Genomic DNA, 18,033 nt, shown 5'->3' on the forward strand with positions numbered 1-18,033 from the left:
AAAAAACATTTTTTAAAATTTGTGATCGTGCATTGTAATCAAACAAACATATCACACGTCAAAAAATCCCCTACGTGGAAAAGAGTACGAAATTAAAGCCTGGAAACAGGGGTGACCGATCAGACCTCGTTTTTTGCATCCCTGACCAATAGTAAAATGTCAAGACAAAGTTGCACATACGGTACTTGCACAGTTTTCAAGGCTTTTTGCCTCTGTAAGTCCTCAACACCAAGGTCCACTTAGACAAAGTTTGGGAAAACATTGGAAATTTGTCTCACAGAAACCACCATAGATAGATAGATAGATAGATAGATAGAGTACTTTATTGATGCCAAAAAAGTCAAAGGGAATGCCAAAGGGAAATTGCAGTGTTGCAGCAGGCACTTAATATAAATCACAAAAACAATGAGGTTGGTAAAACAAATGATGCAATTCATGGCTAAATTCTTTACAATAACAAAATGACTAAATAAAGTATAAAAATAAGAGATAAATTTAAATAATATTTTTTTTTAAATAGAGACGAAAGACAGACCCACAGCTATGCATCCTGGTCCAAAGCCCAAACTGAAACCTGGGACAACATAGGTTTGCCGGCTGAATCAGTATAGGGAGCTTTTTAGACACTATGACTTGTGTAAAATAGTGCGTCCCAACCCTCTTTTACCAAGTTCATGGCCATTTGTTTATAACCCAATACAACAAGATTCTGCAGTGGAATGATGAACAAAAAAGGTCTATATTAAAATGGTTGAAGAGGGATAAATAAATGTGTTAAAATGGGAATAGCACACTCAGTGTTCAGTCCTAAATGCTGCAGATGTTGTGGCAAGACCTTAAATAAGCGGATGATGCTCAAAAAGTTTAACTGAGCTGAAACATTTCAGCATGGAAGCGCAGGAAAAACATATTCCGTAACATTATGAAATGTTATTATTATCATTAAGAATGATCCCAACTAGCGAAATTATTATATAATGTCACAAAATATCCTTAAACAGTCAAGCAAGCGCTTTGCAATCATCACAGTTCTGTAGTTTTGCCGTCCTAACATTTAAGAAACGGGATAGACAAGAAAAGTAAATCTGACATCAGAGAGTTTATGATATGAATTCCTGAACAGTCTGCAGAAAAAATGTTGGAGGAGAAAGTGAATGATTGCTCTCTCCACTCAGATTTCACTTCACTGCATCAGAGCTGCTAAAGGAATCTCACTAAGATAAAAGATCTAGGCTAAATCTTCCTTCTCATTTTGGCTTGACTTTTTCTTTTTCAAATACACATTTTGTGCATAAGATTTAACTTTTGTAACATCATCTAATCGTACAATGTCATCTGCTGCATTACTACGCAGGGCTCAGGAAAAATTACCTAAACTCCAAAAGACTAATTTGCAGTTAATGAGCATCCTGGCAGGGAAATAAAGACCACCTTACTTCCACAACTGTCTCACTGTTACTTATGCAACTGATATAAAGACATTTATTTACTTATATAAATTAAGTTACTTACTAATGTAAATAATCAAATGACACGACATGATATTTTAGCTCAGTAGGACAACTGAATAATATAAAGTATGTACTACAGTATATAAGTATGATCTGATGTTCATTAGATTTCGGGAATAGCCAAGGGGAATACATTTGTGCATTGTGCAAATATGGCCAGCATCATAGACTCATATTCATTTTATATGGGCCATACATTTATCACAAGATGCCTTTATGTTGTCAGAATTATTACACTTACATGTTGGCGAAAAGATACAAAAGATATAATTTAGAAGGTGTTGTTTGACAATATATGAAAATTATTAGTGTTTGATATCATCGTAATTTAGGCCGTAGTCTGGTTAATATTTGCCTGGTATGTCATTGTTTGTTACTGAATTAAACAGGAGTGTCCTTTTTAACAAGTTATAGCTCGGGGGATACGGGGGTGTGGCGGTTACGAAGAGCACCTGAACGCAGTGGCAGCGGTGTCTGCAACGTCCCGTGTCACATGACAGAGGTGATGGTTACTTCGCGGCTGGTGATGTGACAAGGCAAACCCGCAGCTGCTAGCACTGGTTAGCGAGTTTGCTGGCTTTCCCATTTGCTCGCTCCTCGTCGAAATCAGCGCAGCGACACGAACATGGACAATAGCGGGAAAGACAAGGAAGCATCGGCCCTAATGGCCGAGGCCGAAAAGAAATTAAAGTCATCGCAGTCGTTTTTCGGAGCGCTGTTTGGGTGAGTACGTCGGCTAGCTCGAGTTGGGCTAATTTTTGTCAAGCTAAGGGCCAAGTACGCGGAAGGTGGTTAGCTGTCAAAAACAACAACAACAACAACAACAACAACAACAACAACAACCAAACAAAGACAAAGACTGGGCTGCTCTGTGCCTGACGTTAAGTTGTTTCGATCAGTGTTATGCGAGTGTGGCCAACGCTGCAGTTGAGCTACATACACAGCGTCGTCTTCCCTTAGGACCACTGCTTAACACATATCTGAAAAATTACAAAAATAAAGCTGTATGCGGCAGTAAACGAGCATCGCTTACACAGTGCCAGCTGCCGCAATGATCGTTTAGGGGCAACTTAGTCATGTCAGGTCCGGATGAGCTTATAATAAAAGACAAAATTTTGCAACATTTCTTTTTTTTTTTTTTTTTAATATTGCCTGAAGTGTTCCAGCTGTAGCGCCATCACCTGGGTGAATTTTGCAAGGTCACTCGGTCGTGAGGCGCAAATCGCACGACAATCACATTTGTTTACAATAGCGGAGTGGAATGGATTTGTGAGTTGCATCAGATTTAGCGAGGTAGCGAGGAAGAAGATAAGCCCATCACCCACCAGTGCGGCTAATCGTGGATGTATCAATCCAAAGACTATTCAAGTGGGTTTTTGCTTAACTCAGAAATCTAAAGGCTCAGGGGACGCAAGTTGTGTAAGTTCTATCATGGTATTAATAAATAAATAAATAAATAAAAAATAATTTGCCCAGTAAATGTAAAATCACATACAATATAATCAAGTTGATGTTCGGTGTAATAAACTGTGTTGCTCACACTCATTAATTTGGACACAATATGTTCATTACTGCACCATATGATTCCCCTGAGCATAAGTTAACAGTAATATTGAATTATTGTCTAGCCCAGTTTGGTGTCATTACATTGCACAAGATTGCAACTGGGAGTTAAAATACACAACTTTCTGAACTTATTTGACTTTTTATGGCGTAGTGAAGTGAGTGAATGCCCCTGTCAGTCATGTGGCATCCCCGAAACATCCTTACATTATCATTATCTAGGTATTGACTTAAAGCCATTAGGGCACCTGATATTTGCCGGGATCACCCAGCAATAGTCTGTATGAGTCTATCCAAAGTCTGTGAACTCAAGCAATTAGAATTTAAAAAAAGTAAATGAAAATGCCTTGTTTGACTAAACACGTGTGCTGTCACACAGGGGTTCCTCCAAGCAGGAAGAGGCCTGTGACATGTATGTGAGGGCAGCCAACATGTACAAAATGGCCAAAAATTGGTGTGGTAAGATGATTACACTTTTTCATTCAAATGGTAATAATGATTGACTTTTCCTTGTTTATGTCTGGAAAGACTTGCCATCCTCTAACATGCAACATTTTCTTTTCAGCTGCAGGAAATGCGTTCTCCCAAGCTGCTCGCCTTCACCTGCAGATGCAGAGCAAACACGATGCGGCGACTAACTTCATAGATGCTGGAAACGCCTTCAAAAAAGCAGATCCACAAGGTAATCATTACTCATCACCATGCACGGGCTATATATAGCTGCTGAAGTTCACTTGCAATGACTGTTACAAGCTGCTGTCCCAGTTCCAGTGGACCACGTACATAAAGCCGGTGTCAAATAATGTCTCTGAGATGTTCCAGACGAAGACCTTTACAGGCTTTATTTACGGCTCTTCCCACGGTGCAGTTAACAAATGGGGATGTGGACAAGTGAATGCTTTACCCTGGAGAAAAGTGTAAATAAATAATGACATCAAGACCAGTCACAGGAACATTGTTAAAGGGACTCTCACCTTGAACCTTGCACTTCTCACAACTGGTTGCTTCTGATTTTTGTTGATCTTTGAAATCTAGGTTTAGTCTTAATCTGTTCTTTTATTGATGTGAATTCACTGAATAACTGCAGTGTTGTGGTCTTAAAATACGTCACCTGTCTAAATACTGTTATTTTTCTCAACAGAGGCCATAAACTGCCTAAACCGAGCTATAGAGATATACACTGATATGGTGAGTCTGTAAACAGGGGCAGTTTCTTCAAATTATTTACTTTGAAAAAGCCCATTTATGCTCAGCATCTGATTCACTTATGTAACATGTACCCCCCCCCCCCGTTGATCTCTTCTCTCACGTGTTTCTTGGATTCAGGGGCGCTTCACCATCGCAGCCAAACATCACATAACCATTGCTGAAATATATGAGACAGAGCTGGTGGACATCGACAAGGTCAGATGAAATGTCTGAACTATGTTTATTATGTTACATGTTACCTGTTCTAGAGCAGGTTCTTGCTTCCAGTTTAACTGCTGATCCGTTGTTTTAAACTGTCAAATAATCTCTTGTTAAGAGCAAGCATGTCCCATTTTGCCCAATTTCCATTCCAGGCCATCGCTCATTATGAACAGGCAGCAGATTATTACAAAGGGGAAGAATCCACCAGGTGACTATTTTGACTGAGTAATATTTCCCCTTGTTTGCTCTGAGCGCATAATGTTTTACAGGCTGATGCATATTGTTTTTTCTTTCAATTTACTTATTATCGACGCAATTTCTTTTCATTCTACATCTTTGTTTTATAACCGTGCAGTTGCATTACTTGCTGTGTCTTTGACCCTTGATTTCGGTGAATATGTGTGGTATGAGAAACTTCTCGATTTTTTTTTTTTTTCCTTTTAGTTCAGCAAACAAGTGCCTTCTAAAAGTAGCAACCTACGCAGCTCAGCTGGAGCAGTACCCAAAAGCTATCGAGATCTATGAACAGGTGAGATAATGCTCACCAGCAGCCCTCATCTCACCATGTTGCTCAGTTGGTCCAGGAGCTGTAGTAACAAAACAAACCTCGACTGTGCTTTGGGATTTTTAGGTTGGAACCCATGCAATGGACAGTACGCTCCTGAAATACAGTGCCAAGGATCACTTCTTCAAGGCAGCGCTCTGTCACTTCTGTGTAGACATGCTGAATGCAAAAGTAAGCCGTAGCGCAGAACTTGTGTCCATGTAAAGCAATTGTAACAGGAGAGCCACTGCTCTAATATTCATCCTCTTGTCACCCAGCTTGCTGTGCAGAAGTACGAAGAAATGTTTCCGGCCTTTTCAGACTCGAGAGAATGCAAACTGTTGAAGGTAGGCTTTGGTGGTGTTTTGGCTCTGAAATCCTCAAACGAAAACAGTGAATAATCCTCCAGGTGTAGGGAGGCGAGGCTGATGGAGAGCACTTTAATTTGACAGTCTGCTGGATAAGCCTTCCAACTGGCCGGCCGCTGCTCTCGGCTTCTTTCCGCTCTGGTCTCTGCCGCTGTTGTCGTTCTTTCCAATAAAAACTGTCGATGACGGGTTCTTGAACTCGCTAACATCTGCATGCCCCTCAGTAGCACTGAGGGACATTGTGATCACCAGTCAGCTCAGTGCGCTTGAGGCCAGTTCTGATTGGAGTAAGAAAGCCATGCCGATTGTTTAAAAACTGTAATAACTGTAATAAAGTAATAATTCATTTTCTAACGATCACCAGCACGTAGGCTTAGTATTGCAGCCTGGTTTATTTTATTTTATTTTGTTTTGTTCTGTGTACTTCTATTTTTTTTCTTGGCATCTCAGTTGTGTCACAAAAAGTTTCTGCATTTCCTTTAACCCTCAGGACATGTGTTGGGCTCTGTACAGCATTGTTGTAAAAAATGTTTTTATCTAACCAGAAACTTCTAGATGCCTATGAAGAACAGAATGTGGAGGCCTACACCGATTCGGTGAGTTGACAGTTTTCTTTCACCAGAATAAAGGCATGTAGCCAAGGTTTTTTAATTGAGGCTGTTTGAAGTTTCTGCGGCAGTAAGTTCATAAATCCCGGACCCACATCAGTGTCGCTTCGGTGCCATAATGTTTACCCGTGAGTGAAGTGATGGGATACCAGCCAAAAAAACGTAACTATTAGTTGGTGACCGGAGTCTCTGTAGATACGGTGAACTTCAGTATAACTCATGTGAATCAGAACGTGTCAGTTTGAACTTCCATGTATGAGAAAGATTGATAGTTATTTCTTGACACAAACTGTGGAAGTCAACAAGTCGGTGTGTGTATGTTTAAAAAACAAAAAACAGATTGTTTTATGCTATTACTTTTAGATTGGGTAAATAAAAACCAGAACAAAAACAAAAATGCCACACCATACAACTCAACCTTTACTATTCTTTCTCTTTTTCTTGTTTTTTTCTTTGGTGTGTTTTCTAACATTTGGACTCTGGGTCCTTTTGGTGATATTTGCTACTCGTGTCTCAGGTGAAGGAATACGACACCATTTCCCGATTGGACCAGTGGCTCACCACCATGCTTCTGCGCATCAAGAAAACCATACAGGAAGAGGAGAGCGACCTTCGCTGACTTCCCTCCTCGCTCGTCCTCGAGCCCCTCGTCCACCGACTTGCATCCTTCGTTCTGCCTCGAGCCTGTTACTTCCATTCTAGCGGCCATCTTAGCTTTCTGACCCTTAGCCCTTATATACCTTCGCAGATACAGACACTGTGTTTCCTTCCTAGCATCTGCAGTATTGTTTTCTTGCCTTTTTAATCCACTCAACGCTCCCAAACATTATGGTCCTTTATAGGTATGAACACTATTTTCCTGAGTGCACACTGCAAACAGTACGTTAGTTGTATTTTGTTATGATACAGGTATTTTTTCCTAATATTTGTTAAAATTTTTATAATTGGGCTGCAATACCAGATACTCAAACCAGCACACTTGCATAATAAAGGCTTTATTTCTATTTTCATTGTTATAAAATTGATGAGATTATGCCAATTTATTAACACTTTGATCTACAAAATATATTTTCCAGGTTGTGCTTTAGAATAAACTACACTGACCAAAATGCCAGTATCGACTAACAGCAGTCACGTTGATTTTTTTTTTTGGTACTTTTGAGCGCTTGAGTATACTGTAGATCCTAACGGGGCATCTCTAATTAAACAGCACTTCATCTCAGCAGCGGAGCTCCTCTCCAGGCAGAGACTCCACGAGTCCCTGAGGTCATTCCATGGAAAATACCCCCTCTGCCTTATACTGCCAAGTTCTCAGGACGTGAACAGCTAGATTTGATGAAAATTTTAAACCAATAAAATCAATAAATAATGCTTTTCTTAAGCGTTATCAATGAATTAGCTAATTGTTTTTTTTGTCATTGTCATTTAAAGTGCATTTTATTCCACAAAAAAAAAAAAGCTCATCACCTTTTTGAACATTTGCATGGTTTGGTATGGATGAGAAAAACTAGCAACGGTTGTTTTCCACTGTACAGGAGTTACTTCTCAAGTGTGTGTTTTTTTTTTTTTCTAAATGTCTGAATTGTGTAAGTTTTTCTGTCTTAACTAAACAGGCTGGGAAAAAAAGTTTTTTTGTTTTTTGTTTTTTTAAGGCCTGCACCAGATGCAATACAGCGACGAAAACGGAGCTTTACAGATCCGATCACTGTGCCCGTGTATCCCCCCGATGATTTTGTCACTGGACAGCTGGTCTTAAATAACGTGTGTATCGGTGTTTTTTTGTTTTTTTTTTTGTTCCTGTCAAACGTTTTTGAATAAACCTGTCCCAGAACAGCATCCTGGGCGTGGCCTCCGTCTGCCTGCTCCGCTGCGCGAAGTCAGCTTCCCGATCGCACCTCATGCACGGATCCGCACCTGCATGCGCGCTCACGTCGCCGCCCTGGTCACGTCGAACGGGACGACGCGGGCCCGGAAACAAACGATGCCGTTTCGTGCATCCTCTGCTCACCTGTCATTAGGACCCAGAGATTCCCGGATACTCATTTGCTCTTCTGTCGCTTCAGGCACACGCTTCAGCTTTCACTCGATGTGCGTTCACCTCGGGTGTAGTAAGTATTTTTTTTTTTTTTTTTTTTTAACACAACTTGATTGTTAAATCTTCATCATCTTTGTGACTGGTTTAACTTTTTTTTTCTTTTTTCTTTTTCGAACTTAAGGTTAGAGGTCTCACCTGCCGCACAGGTGTCTTTGTAACTGGGTTTGCTTGACTGTTGAGTCCAGGCAGGTTTATCGATTTTTTTATTTATTTTTTAAAATCGAGCCATGCTGACATGAATCCGTTTAAAAAAAAAAAACGGTCTCACGCATTTGAAGGGATCATAACAGGACAACATGTAATCTAAGGTATATCCATATGCATTTCACGATTCGGAGACCTCAGGTGTGTTCTTCGTTTGTTGGGACTCGGTTTAACCAGCGGGGCCTCTCGGGACTCCCCTCCTTTTTGATATTTGTCCAGAGTCTCTTTGCCTCTAATTAAACACTGGAGAGAAGGGTGTGTTCAGGAGCGTCCCGGTAGATCAAGACCGCATCACCTGCGGCGACGAGGGAACAGATCTACCTTTGAACTGTAACTGTACATATTAGCGCTGAAAGCAGACCATTTTTAATTTAAAAGAAAGAAAGAAAAGGGGCTGGGGGGCTTTAGCACGTTCACGCTCCACCAGCCCACTTAATGTGGCAAACAGTGCCACTTGAAGTAGTGAGAAAGTCTTGATTTAGAGGGCGTGTTATTCGATTGTCCCTGTCAAGTTGAAGAGCCTCATTTTCCCTCAGCATCTAGAAATTTTACTCATTGTCAGGGGGGCGAGAGTATAAAAGCAGTCACTTGCCCCAATGTTATGTCAGACTAAAAACCATAACTAATTTGGTCAACAGGTGTTCTTTCAGTAAAACGGGCTTCCACTATGTCCCATATGTTACCCATTAAATACTGTTCTTACTGAAGATAATCAATCATTTCGACTGAATCTCTAGTCTGTTCAAGGCCGTAAAGTTTGTGATGCATTCATTTACACAAGTGTGTCCTGTCAGCTCTGTATTTCTTTTTTTTTTGTGTTGCAGGTCCAAACTGTGTGTCACCTGCTGACAGAGTCTGTGTAACGTGAAGGCAATAACCCGACAGGTCCCAGGACCATCTCCCCTGAAATATGATCCATTTCTAGGAACCGCGCACCACAAAGCTTAGCTTACTTACCTCGAGCCAATGAGACGCATTCACACTTTCAGTGCTATGGTTCTCCTCGTCACCTTATTTCTGATCTTCTTCTACTCGACCCTACACCTGGAGACGACCTACAGCCGCAGGGCTGGACCGGAGGACCTCCTGAAGCATCTTAGCCTCCAGGTCCACGACAGCGATGTGAAAGCACAATCCTCCAAACCGGAAAGCGTCACCAGGCCTCACCCTGACGTCCACAACGTGTCCGTTTCTGATGGACTCAGACAGACCATCCCTCAAAATCGAGCTTACTGGAACCGTCTGCTGTACTTGGTCCTCAGGAAGCTGGACGAGGGGAGAACCCCTCTCAGACCTGACTCCCATTGGTCTCGCTGCAGGGAGACCAATCAAGAGCTCCTGCAAACCAACGTGCACGACTTCACCTCCTACCCTGCCTTATTCCAGGACTTTTTGCAGGGCATGAACTGCAGGTCCTCTCCAGTCCTGATCAATCAACCTAGCAAGTGCATCTCCGGCGAAGGGGAGGGAGCCAACCGGACCTTCCTGCTGTTCGCCATCAAGTCGACCCCTGGGAACTTTGAGCAGAGACAGGCGGTGCGGGAGACCTGGGGTCGAGAGGGGGTGTATCAGAGAGGACTGAGAGTGCGCACAGTGTTCCTCCTGGGTAACTCCCCGCCGGATGACCCTGACCTCAACCCGCTGCTGTCATTTGAAGCACAACACTTTGGGGACCTCTTGCAGTGGGATTTCCAAGAATCCCTCTTGAACCTGACGCTTAAAATGAACATGTTCCTCCAGTGGACACTGAAACACTGTCCTCGTGTCAACTTCGTCTTCAGTGGGGACGACGATGTGTTTGTCAACACACCGGCATTGCTCAGCTACCTGCAGTCTCTGAAGGCCTCTAAAGCATCCCGGTTGTATGTTGGACATGTCATAAGCACAGCAAATCCCCTCAGAGACCCCAACATCAAATACTACATCCCCCTGAGCTTCTATGACGGCCCATACCCTGCTTACGCTGGTGGAGGCGGCTTTCTTATCTCTGGAGTGTTGCTGAAACCTCTGTATTCAGTTTCACGTGTCATTCCCTTCTTCCCCATCGATGATGTGTACACTGGGATGTGCGCTAAGGCTCTGGGGGTTTCTCCCGAGGCACACGCAGGCTTTCAGACCTTTGACGTCAAGGCGCAGGATCGTGAGAATTTGTGCGTGCATAAAGATCTTATTCTGATTCACCAGCGCTCGCCACCGCAGATGAAGAAGCTGTGGAAGGGTATTCACAGCCCCTTGTTGACTTGTTGAACTGGACTGGTGAGGAAAAGATGCAGCGATTGCACCACTGTCCTGTTTAAAGATGATCCCGCAGGAGCGATTATAGTTGAGGATTTTACACTATGTATCTTCGGCGTCGTGCAAGGACTCAAACTTTTACCATGAAAAAATGCAGAGCAGTTCTGTCACCAAATCTGCAGTAAAGTTGCATTTTTAAGTTTCAGCGGGTCTGGATGACATAGGAAGACATTTTCAAACTTGCAATGCTAAGGAAGGATCCATATATTGCACTGCCGAGTCAAGTTGTACACTGTTTAGATGCGTCATTAACCCACTTTCCTACCGACTTAAAAAAAAAAATTAAATTAATAAATAAATGATCAAGACAATTGAAAGTTTTATAGTTTATTTTCCACAAACTGCCAATCATGTAACAGCTGGATGAGCGTACAATTCTGGGTTTGAGTGTAGTGTGTAACAGCATACAAACCCATCTAAAATTTGGGTGTGTATACTTAAAAACCGTCGAAACAGCTAAGCTCTTTAATGCGCTACAGCTAAATCAGTCACCTCAGTGATACACAAGGAAACCTGTTAAATACCATAGTTGGTTAATAAGACAGTTACAGGAGAGAGAACATACGCAACAGGGGTAAACTTCCACCGTTTATTCAGAACTCAGAACTGTATGATTATTTTAGATGCATGATGCATTCGTACTGCACCAGCAGTTTTTTTTTGTTTTGTTTTGTTTGTTCGTTTTTTTTTTGTTGCACTTAAAGAACCAGGGTGTGATACAAGTGTGATTTAGCATTTTATAGCAGAGCTGTACTACTGAAATTAAATCTATTGACTTTAAGGCACCAGCCTCCGCGGCATGAAGTAACGTATTTTTCACAATCTCTCTCTTCTCCCTTTGTTGTACAGAAAGAAATGACACCTCATATCAAAACTACATGTTTATGGATAGTAAAAGGTTTGCAACAGTTTTTTCAATCCTGACCCACTCATGCACTTGTTCATCAAGTCACAACTCATTCCATCCCGTCAGTGCAAATATTTATCGTACAGGTCAAGCGGGTAGTGCTCTTTGTACTGCTGCACGTGCCTCCACAGGGATTCTCTCTGCTTGTCCAGGTTTGGCGTCATCTCCTGGTACACATCTGTGAACAGCAGTTCGGGATTGGGCTTCAGGCGCCTCTCTGCCCTCTCGAACGCCTCCATCACCGTCTTGCGGGACTGCTTTCTCCAGCTCCTCTCGTCTTCTTCGCTCCACCAGCCACGGGCCGTCATGTAATGTCTCAGCCTGGAGATGGGATGGTCCTGCTTGTCCCAGTAGTTCACCTCGTCCACCGAGCGGTAAGCTGAGCTGTCGTCACTGGTGCTGTGGTGGCCAATTCTGAAGAAGGAACAGAATTGTTTTTCTTCAACTGACTTTCCATAAGAACATTTTAGGGCTTAGCACATTTTCTACAACTCTTTACAAAAAAAGATTGTCCTCAAAAACACAAAATCAGAATTGCAACCCTTTCAAATCCTGTCACCTCACTGGCTCTTATTTCAGAAACTTCCAACTTCTTACAATTTCAAACATGAATCATTCATAAATATTTTCTTATTCCCTTATTATACATGATGCAATTTAGAAAAGGCAAATCTAGTCGTGTAATCTTTATCTTCCCAAACATTTTCGGTAAGATGTAGAAGTCCTAACTTATGGAACTCCTATTTCCTCATTTGCTTAAAATAACATCTTCCGTCAAATCCAACAGAACATTTTTAAAAAGGGTTTTGACTTCTCTTTTATCTATGCTTTCTCAATACTTCTTTAACATTGTGAATACTGTTTCAGATTGTTTAGGTAGAGGCCCATTGTTTTGGACACCACTATGATGATGGAGCTTAACTTGTGCAAATGAATAAAACTCAAAACTAATTCAAGATTAAGTTAATGACTAAATGCAATATTGACAATTCAATGCAGAAAGGAACTGCTCTAATGACTGCAGGCATAAAAGGAACAAAACAAAAACTAAACCTGTATTTTCTTCTTTTTTTCTCCGGTTATTCATTTGGTCCTTTGTTTACTGCCTGGTTATTAGTTTCTTTATCCATTTTTGTTCCTCTCGATCGAACTTCTTTCATTTTGGTTGTTTTTCTGTTTTTGGTCACGTCGGGTCGGGCGTGTCATTAATTGATTTTAAATGCTTGCGTTTGTTCTCGTGGACATGTTTTTCTTAGTGTTATCTCATGATTTGAAAAATAAAACGCTAAGTCCAAATTCTTCCGTATATGATTACGATTCTTCTAAGTAGTCCCCCTTTGAATTCAGTTTTTCTACTTAATGACAGGACAATATCTCTGGTTCTGCTGCACTGATTTTCTTTCTTGGTCCAACCTGACTCAGATAATGTTAGAGGAGTGCAATGCTAATCAGTGCAGTACTCGTGACTTTACCTACAGCAGTGCCATTTCACATTCTATGTAATGCTGAAAGCATCTGCAGGTGCCAGATGGTTGTCTTTGTGGTTGTCTTGTTCACATGGCAGTTTAACCACATCGAATGAATAGTGCATATGAAAACCTAAACCACCTTCTCTAGCTGTACTTTTGTCAACTGCAGCAGCTGGTTGCACAGTTGATGAAGCATACATGGGTTTGCCCAAACGGTGATCATCTAAGTCCCTTTCTTTACAAACACATACTGTAGCTTGTAAATGAGCCCCTATTAGACAGTGTTTCAGTGAACTGCTTGATGGTGTATTCATTTATAATGACCATTTGACCTCTAGGCTAAAGTCACAGTTGGTTAAATCCAGTTGACGTGCTCAATCCAGTCGTGGCACAGTTACGACATACACTCAACTAACCTGTAGGTCATCGCCTCAATGAGGAAGGGCTGGTTCTCAGCCACGGCCCTGCGGCGAGCTTCCTTTGTAGCGTTGTACACAGCAAACACATCATTACCGTCAACGCGGATGGAAAGCATGCCATAACCCGGACCACGAGCAGCTGTTCAGACAGAGAGAGAATGAACCGTGGGTTCATAAAAGCAGATCTCAGATCAGATTCTGCAGAAAACCACACCAAGTCCTCTTACCAATGCCATCTCCCCTGTACTGCTCGTTGGTGGGGGTAGAGATGGCGTAGCCGTTGTTTCGACAGAAGAATATCAGTGGGCACTCGAGGGTGGCGGAGAAGTTGAAACCAGCGTGTGCGTCCCCTTCACTGGCTGCTCCCTCTCCGAAATAGCAGATTACAGCGCGGTTGATGTTTTCTCTCTTCACTGCATATGCAGCTCCAGCCGCTGAAACAGACACACCGGGCATGAATACATATTTACAGGCGTATGTGTGTCCTTGCACGCTGGAGAAGTTAACACACGCGTGTACAGCTCACCCTGAGGAATCTGAGTGGCCAGAGGAGAGGAGATGGTGACAAAGTTCAGGTCTCTGGAGCCATAGTGGACGGGCATCTGCCGACCCTTGCCGAGGTCATCGGCATTGGCGTAGCACTGAGCCATGAACAGATCCAGAGGAAAACCCCGGTACATCAACACTCCTGCCAGGCCACATAGGAATAATAACACGATTACTCAGAAGACAAGAAAACCTGGCCAACTGATGGTCATTATACTCAGCGGGCACGAAGAGGGGGGTGTATGAGGGATGATCAAACCACTTGAAGGGTAGGCATTACTAGAGAGGTTATGTGGACAGTGAAAAAGCGTGATTAAGAGAAGAGTACAGAGGGTGAGAGAGCAGGGAGGGAGGCATGTGGACGGGCAGGCGTATTTGAAAGGGTGTACAGTGGCAGGGGGCATGCAAAGGTTGGGGGAGGGACGATAAAACAAGGAATGAGAGCACACACGATGACAGACAGATAATTGAGATTTAAAATGTATCTGCTTTAATGTTTAACATTTTTGTTTTATATGATTTTAAGCACACTGATCTGTATTATATGTATACTATACAAGTTTGTATTTTAACCAGCCTTTTAAGATAACTGTACTGCAATTTTTTTTTTTTTAAGATTTGTTATCTGACCGGTCTACTTCTTCATCTATTCTGTTTTGTTTTTTGTTTTTTTCAACTTCTGATGCTGCTTTTACAAAATGCGATCCTCTAATAAAGACTGACACAGTGATTTTTCTGAATGACTGAACTGAATGACTGATGCGGTTTGACATGTGTGTGTTGTAGACATGTCATGTGACTCACTGACTGAATGAAGCTTTGTTCGCCTCACATTTCATCAGTCACCAAAGCATGCCCCGGCACACCTGATTAGAATAAACTGCCTAACAAGCGTGGACCAGAGCTGAAATCACTACCGACACCGATCAGCTCGTGTATGGTCCAGAGTGCTATCTGAAAAGACGGACTGTATTTAAAAGAGCTAAGCTACTGATCGTGACAACTATTGCAAAAATGTGATGTAGAAATAAAAGCTAATGTAAGTAAACTGCTTTTGATCAATAGAAAAATACATTTTTATTACACTTAAAAAAGTAACTTTATATCTAAAAAGCAACAGTCAAGTAAAATGATCTAAAACCACGTGCTGCTTGATCCTTACCAGCTTCTCTGTACTGACCAAAGACCAGGTCATTTGAGTCAAGAGCTGCAGCACTACCAATGTGTGTCCCCTCCTCACCATAGTTGGTCATGTAGAAGGAGATCCGACCCTGCAACAGAAAAAGATGAACTCTCTTTTAAAGCAAACCTCGCTATTCCATAGTTAAACAAGGAAATGCAAGAGGAAAAACATACCTGTCTCTGAGACTCATAAAGAATGCGGTCCATTGTGTTCAGCAGAGTCATCTTCTGGTAAAAGTTCAAAACTGTCTCTTTGGAGAGCTGAGCGGGGAAGAAACACATAAAACAACCAACAAATGAAGTAGATGTTAAAGAGTCTCACTTTTAATATCCAGAGGCGTAGGCAGGCTGACTGTACCTGAGGGTCTTGAGAGGGGTTGATAATATTTCCTTGCCTGTCCATCACCCGGTACACCGGGATCCCAGAGATGACATTGGGTTGGATGAACTCAAGATTATCCACAAACTCGGCTGAGGCTCCAGGGAACTGCGGCTTTTCCAGCGATGAGTCAAAGGGCTGCTGCCGGTGCACGGCCTGAAAGATTCAACCCAAGCATTATTTATTAACAACAGCGCTGTGGCTGTGGCAAAGTAAGGGCCTTTATAAAATAGACACCACAAAGGAGGATTCGTCTTTCTCATAATAAGGACATCCAAAAAAAAAACCCTGCTCTGTTGAAACGTATGGGGAAAATGCACTTTTTGCCTGTCAATTTCCAAAAGGTGATTTTACTGGAAGATGTCATAATATTATAATAATAATAATAATAATAATAATAAAAGCCATTTTGGAAGTTAGAATATACAAAATTAATATACTGTTCTGTACTAAGAGGAAAATGATCCAAGGTGTGGTCTAGAGATGGAAAACCACTGCCAACTATGCAAACCTAAAGTCACAGCTCACAAAATACTCCTTGTTCAAGTATTAATTTGTTAAAGTTTTAATCCTGGAGCAGACACACTTGCCATTTTAGCCATTTTCTTGCTCCTTTACCATCCATTGCAACACACTCAATTCCTGAGCGATTTTAGTATGCATGCTGGCATTTATTTTTACACAGTAAAGTAGTGGAACACAGGTTTTATTTTAATATTTAAACGATTTAAAAGATTAATTCTGGTGACATTTGGCAAAGAAACAACGCATTGGCAGTACACGCTGTTATCAAGTATCACAAGTAGCACCAGAAATAACGCACAACCACCAACAATAAATAACAGTTTTAATGTTTGTTTCTCTGCACAATACATTGTTTTGGTAGAACTTGGATTTTATTTCCAATGTAAGTTGACTCTTCACGCCCCTTTCTTCGACCAATAGGAATGTAGCTAGCTAACTTTAGCCGGCTAGCTACCCAAGCTAGCCGGGACCACAACAAACACAAAGTCAAACTGCTGATTACACTTTAAACATATGTATATGTATATTCACAAGGGGGGGCAGCTTCAGTTTGACTTTATAAGTTGGACAATCTGTATATAATTAACGTGACGTCCTTTCCTGCAAGGTTATCAGCTAAACTAGCTGGCGCGCAACCCATCGCAATAACTGAAGGTCCGGCACGACGCTGAAGCTAGTTTCCAATTCGACAGAAAAGGGAAAATCTGTCCCTTTTACTGTCACGGAAGGGTGTCAGACATTGTAGTTAAAGCTGCGGGAAACCCACTTTCAAATTTACGAAAACTCTTAATTTATTTATGAAAGCAAAACAGGGAGATTTTATTAACGCGCCCCCCCACACACACATAAACCACATCAAACCGGGTCCAGATCAATAACCATCTAGCTTAGACATGACAAATCTGGACTACGTTAACCCAGAGATGCTGAAGACTCCTTAGGTTAACCTTTCAGGCGAGTGAAATCTTCATTAAATTTTTAAACACACACACACACACACACACACACACACACACACAAAACGGAGAACCGATCGCTCTTTATCTCAAGTCAAGTCTCCCTTAACTTTCCCTTTAACCGTCGAATCGGAAGCGGACTTCGGCGTCTTCCGCTAACTGCGGCGACCTTTCGTGCTATTCGGCTAACGTTAGCCGACCGGCAGAACAGCGCCAGCTCACGGCGTCGCGCACCCGCACTTACGCCGACTCTGAAGGCTCTGTGTTGAAGCAGCCTCGATGCCTTCAGTCCCGCCGTCTGGCGAGCAGCGTGGAAACACACTCCATACATTTTGTTCACGCTGCTCACAGCCGCCGTCTGCACGAGCCCGCAGTCGTTTTCAATCCAACCGCTCCGCTGGCTGGCCCGTGAGAAACGTTAAACTCCGCCGGAACGATACAACAACAGCGCGACAGGATGAACCGCGGGGCAACCGTTTTGTCGCCTTTTCAGCTTCGGGCGCTGCCGCTTCCATCCACAACCGCACTCATCGGGTCAAAGAGTCAGTAGCTTGTGACATCCGGCCAATCCTTCAAAGTAAAACTCAAAGTGACCCGAAGTACCACGGTTGAAATAAAGCGTAATCTGATTTAAGTGAGGCATCACCGATAACATCGGGGCTCCCTGAGGCCGATATCCCCTCCAATTTTATATTTTGTAATTATATATGATTCATTTTTGAATCATGAAAAGTGAATTATATTAAATGAACGTCACTGTTTTTTTCTTAATGTTCTTCTACAGCATAATTGCTGTCCAACTTGTACAACAGGCCTGCAATAAACCCCACCTTAGTGAAGGTTATCATGTTCAGGTTTTTTTTTTTTTTTTATTGAAATTGTGTCGCCGTTGAACTCCAATGCATTATACAGAGAGGTGTTTTCTATTATTCATAATACCCTCACTGATATGAATCATAAAAACAAACTGTAGGCTCCCAAGGTGACCATCAAGTCGAATCAACACCTATTTAAAAAAACAAAAAAACAAAGCTGAACATGATAACCCTCAC

At 42.1% G+C, this 18,033-nt stretch overlaps 3 protein-coding genes across 4 annotated transcripts; 2 read left to right on the forward strand and 1 right to left on the reverse strand.

Annotated features, from left to right (window-relative positions):
• Positions 1-1,959: 1,959 nt before the first annotated feature.
• Positions 1,960-7,374, forward strand: napab (N-ethylmaleimide-sensitive factor attachment protein, alpha b). The gene is made up of 11 exons (XM_040130319.1): positions 1,960-2,234; positions 3,454-3,533; positions 3,640-3,756; positions 4,216-4,262; positions 4,401-4,478; positions 4,637-4,692; positions 4,929-5,013; positions 5,116-5,220; positions 5,307-5,375; positions 5,942-5,992; positions 6,522-7,374. Exons 1-11 carry the CDS (start codon positions 2,137-2,139, stop codon positions 6,621-6,623), a joined length of 888 nt encoding a protein of 295 aa, XP_039986253.1. The 5' UTR covers positions 1,960-2,136; the 3' UTR covers positions 6,624-7,374.
• Positions 7,375-7,949: 575 nt separating this feature from the next.
• On the forward strand, positions 7,950-10,854 carry b3gnt2l (UDP-GlcNAc:betaGal beta-1,3-N-acetylglucosaminyltransferase 2, like). Of its 2 annotated transcripts, none has more exons than XM_040130266.1 (2): positions 7,950-8,112; positions 9,128-10,854. In XM_040130266.1, exon 2 carries the CDS (start codon positions 9,270-9,272, stop codon positions 10,548-10,550), a length of 1,281 nt encoding a protein of 426 aa, XP_039986200.1. In that variant the 5' UTR covers positions 7,950-8,112; positions 9,128-9,269; the 3' UTR covers positions 10,551-10,854. The 2 variants fall into 2 exon arrangements, with proteins under 2 accessions (XP_039986200.1, XP_039986201.1); XM_040130267.1 differs by lacking the exon at positions 7,950-8,112 and adding an exon at positions 8,233-8,633.
• A 612-nt stretch (positions 10,855-11,466) lies between these two features.
• bckdha (branched chain keto acid dehydrogenase E1 subunit alpha) lies at positions 11,467-17,567 on the reverse strand. Its single transcript, XM_040130265.1, has 8 exons — positions 17,226-17,567; positions 15,480-15,656; positions 15,296-15,382; positions 15,102-15,210; positions 13,920-14,081; positions 13,621-13,827; positions 13,391-13,532; positions 11,467-11,919 (listed from the first exon to the last, which is right to left on the reverse strand). The coding sequence occupies exons 1-8, from the start codon at positions 17,310-17,312 to the stop codon at positions 11,568-11,570; spliced, it is 1,323 nt and encodes a 440-aa protein (XP_039986199.1). The 5' UTR covers positions 17,313-17,567; the 3' UTR covers positions 11,467-11,567.
• Positions 17,568-18,033: the final 466 nt, after the last annotated feature.

Source organism: Xiphias gladius, chromosome 7, assembly GCF_016859285.1.
Source record: "Xiphias gladius isolate SHS-SW01 ecotype Sanya breed wild chromosome 7, ASM1685928v1, whole genome shotgun sequence".
Taxonomy (NCBI): domain Eukaryota; kingdom Metazoa; phylum Chordata; class Actinopteri; order Istiophoriformes; family Xiphiidae; genus Xiphias; species Xiphias gladius.

Bases quoted from the DNA above. Each gene is read 5' to 3' on its own strand.
- b3gnt2l (XM_040130266.1), top strand. From the start codon at position 9,270: ATGAGACGCATTCACACTTTCAGTGCTATGGTTCTCCTCGTCACCTTA.
- bckdha (XM_040130265.1), bottom strand. From the start codon at position 17,312: ATGTATGGAGTGTGTTTCCACGCTGCTCGCCAGACGGCGGGACTGAAG. The intron at 14,082-15,101 runs GTAAGGATCAAG...GTGGCCTGGCAG, and splicing joins TGGTCAGTACAGAGAAGCTG to GAGTGTTGATGTACCGGGGT. The intron at 13,828-13,919 runs GTGAGCTGTACA...TGTCTGTTTCAG, and splicing joins GGCCACTCAGATTCCTCAGG to CGGCTGGAGCTGCATATGCA.
- napab (XM_040130319.1), top strand. From the start codon at position 2,137: ATGGACAATAGCGGGAAAGACAAGGAAGCATCGGCCCTAATGGCCGAG. The intron at 5,221-5,306 runs GTAAGCCGTAGC...CTTGTCACCCAG, and splicing joins TAGACATGCTGAATGCAAAA to CTTGCTGTGCAGAAGTACGA. The intron at 5,376-5,941 runs GTAGGCTTTGGT...TTATCTAACCAG, and splicing joins GAGAATGCAAACTGTTGAAG to AAACTTCTAGATGCCTATGA.